The 4812-nt window shown below is 45.9% G+C and overlaps 1 protein-coding gene across 2 annotated transcripts; it reads right to left on the reverse strand.

The window, feature by feature from the left end:
- Nucleotides 1–984: 984 nt before the first annotated feature.
- Nucleotides 985–4547, reverse strand: LOC307169843 (transcription factor Sox-9-A-like). Of its 2 annotated transcripts, none has more exons than XM_079890685.1 (3): nucleotides 3896–4547; nucleotides 3155–3402; nucleotides 985–2681 (listed from the first exon to the last, which is right to left on the reverse strand). In XM_079890685.1, exons 1-3 carry the CDS (start codon nucleotides 4306–4308, stop codon nucleotides 2026–2028), a joined length of 1317 nt encoding a protein of 438 aa, XP_079746811.1. In that variant the 5' UTR covers nucleotides 4309–4547; the 3' UTR covers nucleotides 985–2025. The 2 variants fall into 2 exon arrangements, with proteins under 2 accessions (XP_079746811.1, XP_079746810.1); XM_079890684.1 differs by having other exon boundaries at nucleotides 985–2684.
- Nucleotides 4548–4812: the final 265 nt, after the last annotated feature.

The raw sequence follows: 4812 nt of genomic DNA on the forward strand, positions 1-4812 counted from the left end.
TCTCTGGTCGGTTTTAGGCCTGGAGATAAACCTGATATGACTGGGAGATGTGCAATGCACCTTCAGAGACCAATTTCCGGGTCAGTACGTCTACCTTGGGTTGTTTCGACAGGTGTACAGTGTAAATGCAGATATCGGATATGGGTCACTACTAAAAGAAGATGTGAGCTGATGTAAGCCTCAAAACAATCTGATATAGTCAACAAATCACAACTGTGCATCAAGACCTGCAGTGCAAACGCAGCCATAGTCTCCCTAAAGCGGCCTTTCAGAACAGGTTAAAGGCAAGAATCCAGCTGTGTCTATCATGCACTCATTTTCTTGACCATTTCTGTCATCAAACATATTGTTCTGCGGCTCACAGATGTGTTTTCTCGCTGTTGTTTAATTAGCTACGACACAGCGATGCGTGTCGCTTCACTGATCTCCTGATGACTGATGAAATCACTGCTGTTTGTACAGCCGAACGCTGGAGTTCCTGTGTTCCTCCTGATGAAAGATGAGCAGTGAGAGTCTGATCGCTTTATCAGCTGGATCTTTATCATCTCTCTTTTACAGACGCCATTCTACATCGTGTTTCATGTTAATAAAAGTTGAATTCATTGCATGTGTATTGAATTGTCTTGTTTTTATTCTCTTCTTCCTCTTTAATGTTGGATGAGTAGATCGCTGTGTTATAGTGGTGTGTTAATGTCATAAACATCCCACAAAAAGACATCAAGCCTGATTTAGGCTGTTTGAGAAAGACACATTCTAAAACAAAGGATATTTTCTATATCTTTCTTTTTATTGCAAATAATGATACAAAAGATAAGCTTCTTTTAAGACGGTGGCATGTTTTACAGTTTATTTGAATGAAATAAAGAACAAGGGAAAGAAATAAATGCTGGTGTTTTCATAGAGATGTAGCCAACAGCCTGCAGAAGTTCCAGTTGTTTCTATGACAGGTTTGATCAAGTCTCACAATTATGATCGGCTCTCAACTAGATTATCAAAAGAACATTTTTTAAAATTTAAAAATGGAAACATTAACAAATGATAAATAAATGAGATGGTTAAAGTTTGCACTACAACTAAATTCATAATCATCTCTGGAAACATTTTATCACAAATTAGTCGTACAAAGCCCAAGTACATGATAGTATTACTTTCAAGTCAAACAAACACTAATGAATAAATTAAAGAGGTTAAGACTCCATGGCATCTGAAGGAATGTCAATCTGACCAATGGGGAGCTACGGAGGAGCCTCAGGTCAAAGGGCACTTCCTGTTTCTCCTCCACGATCTCTATAGGCACAGATGGATGAAGGCAGTTTTCACGGAAACACCAGCTCAAATATGGCAAACACGCTTAGGCACGGACTCTAGAAGCGTTCGAGTTCAGACTGTACATCTTTCTCCAGCTAACTTGCACGTACTCTGCCCAAGTTTTAAGAACCCCTCACAAATATATACAGAGGAAAATATCAGGCAAAAGGAGTCTTTACAAAAATATCATCAGTGAAGGAGGTCACAGACAGCTGCGTATAAATCCCCCAATCCAACAAAACTGAGAAGAAAAAAACACATACACAGTACATACTAAAATAATTATCTTGATCTGTCCTCACAGAGGATTTCTCTTCATTATATCTAGAAAAATATAATCACAACTCCAAGCAATGTAAAAAAGGCACAGTCGGGAGCCATTCCGTGAGTTTGAGTTCTTTGAAAGATCTCCAGGATTTTGAATGAGAGTCTCAGGAGGGTCTCAGGAGAGTCTCAGGAGGGTCTCAGGAGAGTCTCAGGAGGGTCTCAGGAGTGTCTCAGGAAAGTCTCAGGAGAGTCTCAGGAGGGTCTCAGGAGGGTCTCAGGAAAGTCTCAAGAGAGTCTCAGGAGGGTCTCAGGAAAGTCTCAGGAGAGTCTCAGGAGGGTCTCAGGAGAGTCTCAGGAGGGTCTCAGGAGTGTCTCAGGAAAGTCTCAGGAGAGTCTCAGGAGGGTCTCAGGAGAGTCTCAGGAGAGTCTCAGGTGGGTCTCAGGAGGGTCTCAGGGCCGGGACAGCTGGGTGTAGACCGGTTGCTGCTGCTCCCAGTGCTGAGGGCTGTGTGGTGGAGGCACCGACGGGACGCCCGCCGTGTCCGCGATGGGGGTGTAAATGGGCCTCTGGCTGGGGCTCATGTAGCTGAAGGCGGGGTACTGGCTGTAGTAGGAGCTAGCAGGGCTCTGGTGCTCGTACTCGTACTGCGGGCGGGCGGTGGAGGGGTAGGGGGAGCTGTAGTGCTGCAGGTTGAAGGTGGCGTAGCTGGCGTGCTGTGGGGATCCCTCGCTGTAGTGGCCGGGACTCAGCTGCTCCGTCTTGATCTGAGTCCTTTGCTGGGGTGGCTCGCCACTCAGCGAGTGCTTGGACATCCAGGTGTGAGCCGATCCGGCCTGAGAGCCGAGCACGTAGCCGGAGGAGTACGCCTGGCCACTGTTGGAGACCGGGACCCCGGGGTGTCCATGAGGAGGCAGGTACTGGTCGAACTCGTTGACGTCGAACGGCTCCATGTTGGAGATGACGTCGCTGCTCAGCTCGCCGATGTCTACGGCGCCGAAGTCGATGCCCTCCTGCAGCGGACGGCCTTCGCGCTTCAAGTCCGCTTTGCTGGACGGCACATCTGTTTTGGGGGTTGTGGGAGGCGTGGGGGGACCTTGGGACTGACCTGCTTTTCAAAACGGAGACAAGAAGAAATTAAAAAAAAAAGAAATGTAGTACCTGGCACACATTATGTTGCTGACGCAACCAGAAAGCTGATAAAGATACACAGCGACGTTAAGAAGGCCAGATAAGATTTATGAGTTTCCCTGCAGGCGTTACATAAGCGTCTGTAGTTTGCAAGGGTACAGGACTCCAGTCAAGTCAAGTCACCTTCATTTATACAGCGCTTTTAACTATATAGATTGTTTCAAAGCAGCTTTTCAGAGATAATAGGAAATTAAAGTAACAGAGATTGTTTTGGCTTTACAGCAGCTCTAGAATAAAGTTATTGTCCAGCTAAAGTTAGTTTTTGATTGATTCACTTCCGTTGCAAAGATCATTATCTTAGGGGCCACTAACACGACACCGTTTTAACTGCAAAAACAGAAAACTTTTAAAAAGAATCCAGTAGTTGAGGCGATTAAGAAGTTGAAGTACCTGAGTGGTCTGCCGGGGAATGCACTTCGCCCATGCTGGACGCCGGAGAGTCGGCCTGCTGCAGGGCTTTGAATATGGCATTGGGAGAGATGTGCGTCTGCTCGCCATCCTCGCCGTCGGTCTGGCCGTTCTTCACTGATTTTCTTCGCCTGGGCTGGTACTTGTAGTCGGGGTGGTCTTTCTTGTGCTGGACCCTGAGACGCTCGGCCTCCTCCACAAACGGACGCTTCTCTCCCTCATTCAGTAGTCTGCAAACATCCATTAAAATGATCAATAATCAGATTTACCTTCTCCAGTTAACAATAAAAAAACTAAGTGTTCTTTAAATTATTATTTATTTTTTACTAAATAATATTTAGCTTTACTGAAATAAACCTGAAAACTCGAAAATGAAGCCATTTTATATCCAGAACAACATTGACATTGACCAAATATTTTCCCCGTCAACACATTTGAACTTTCTCTACCCTAATGTGCAATGCAAAGTAAGGGTTAGTTTGCCTATTTCCAGTTAAACTATCCTATACATTCATCTTTTCTCAAGCTTGAAAAGTGGTTTATTAGCATTATTTAGTTAATCTAATATTTACAATGCAAACGCAAAGTTTTCCAGAGTTTGCCTCGGCTACTAAAATAAATAAGTATTGTTCTGACTTATGGATTTCGGACTTTTCTAGAATCAAATAAAAAATAAATAAATGCAATGCAATGAAATGAAATGAAGTAAACTGCATCTGTTACCTCCAGAGTTTGCCGAGTGTTTTGCTGAGCTCGGCGTTGTGGAGGTGCGGATACTGGTCCGCCAGTTTCCTGCGCGCGGCTTGAGCCCAGACCATGAACGCGTTCATGGGTCTCTTGACGTGCGGTTTGCTCTTGCTGGAGCCGTTGACTCGGACAGGCATGGGCACCAGGGTCCAGTCGTACCCCTTCAGGACCTGAGACACCGCGTCTCTGATGCACACGGGGAACTTGTCCTCCTCGTCCTTCTTAAACTCTCTCAGGTGCTGTTCCGCTCGGGTGCTCTCGCTGTCCGAGCCCGAGCCGGAGGGACACGGAGACCCGGCCGAGTCCTCGGACATGCTCGGGCTGGGCGCGTCGGACAGACTCTTGTCCTGCTCGTCGCTCATTTTCAGGTAGGAGTCGAAGAGATTCATGCAGAAGAGTGAAGAAAACTGTCGTGCAGTGGTAAAATCCTCCTGCAGGAGTTCAGGCGAGTGTGTTGAACGCGCGCGCGCTCCTGCGCAAAAGTGTCCAAAGTTCCTCAGAACTGCTCAGATCTGCGGCTCGCGGGAAAACAAACACATGCAGCACACGACATATATCACTGAGATGAGGACGACAAATCCTGCCTGAGTGTGTGTTAGTGTGTCGAGATATGGAGAGGTTCTGCTCCCTCTCTCTCCAAATCACATCACTTATATATGGATGAATGGAGGCGGAGCAGAACACGATCTCTCTCTCTCTCTCTCTCTCTCTCTCTCTCTCTCTCTCTCTCTCTCTCTCTCTCTCTCTCTCTCTCTCTCTCTCTCACACACACACACACACATTATGCACAAATGCATAAACTTAGATATATGTGGTTAAAGCTAAGTGAACTGGTTTTATTCAAAACTAAAAATACTTGTCTATACACCAACGAAAATAATTTCGGCCAGCTG

This window comes from Squalius cephalus (genome assembly GCF_949319135.1).
Source record: "Squalius cephalus genome assembly, chromosome: 1".
Taxonomy (NCBI): Eukaryota; Metazoa; Chordata; class Actinopteri; order Cypriniformes; family Leuciscidae; genus Squalius; species Squalius cephalus.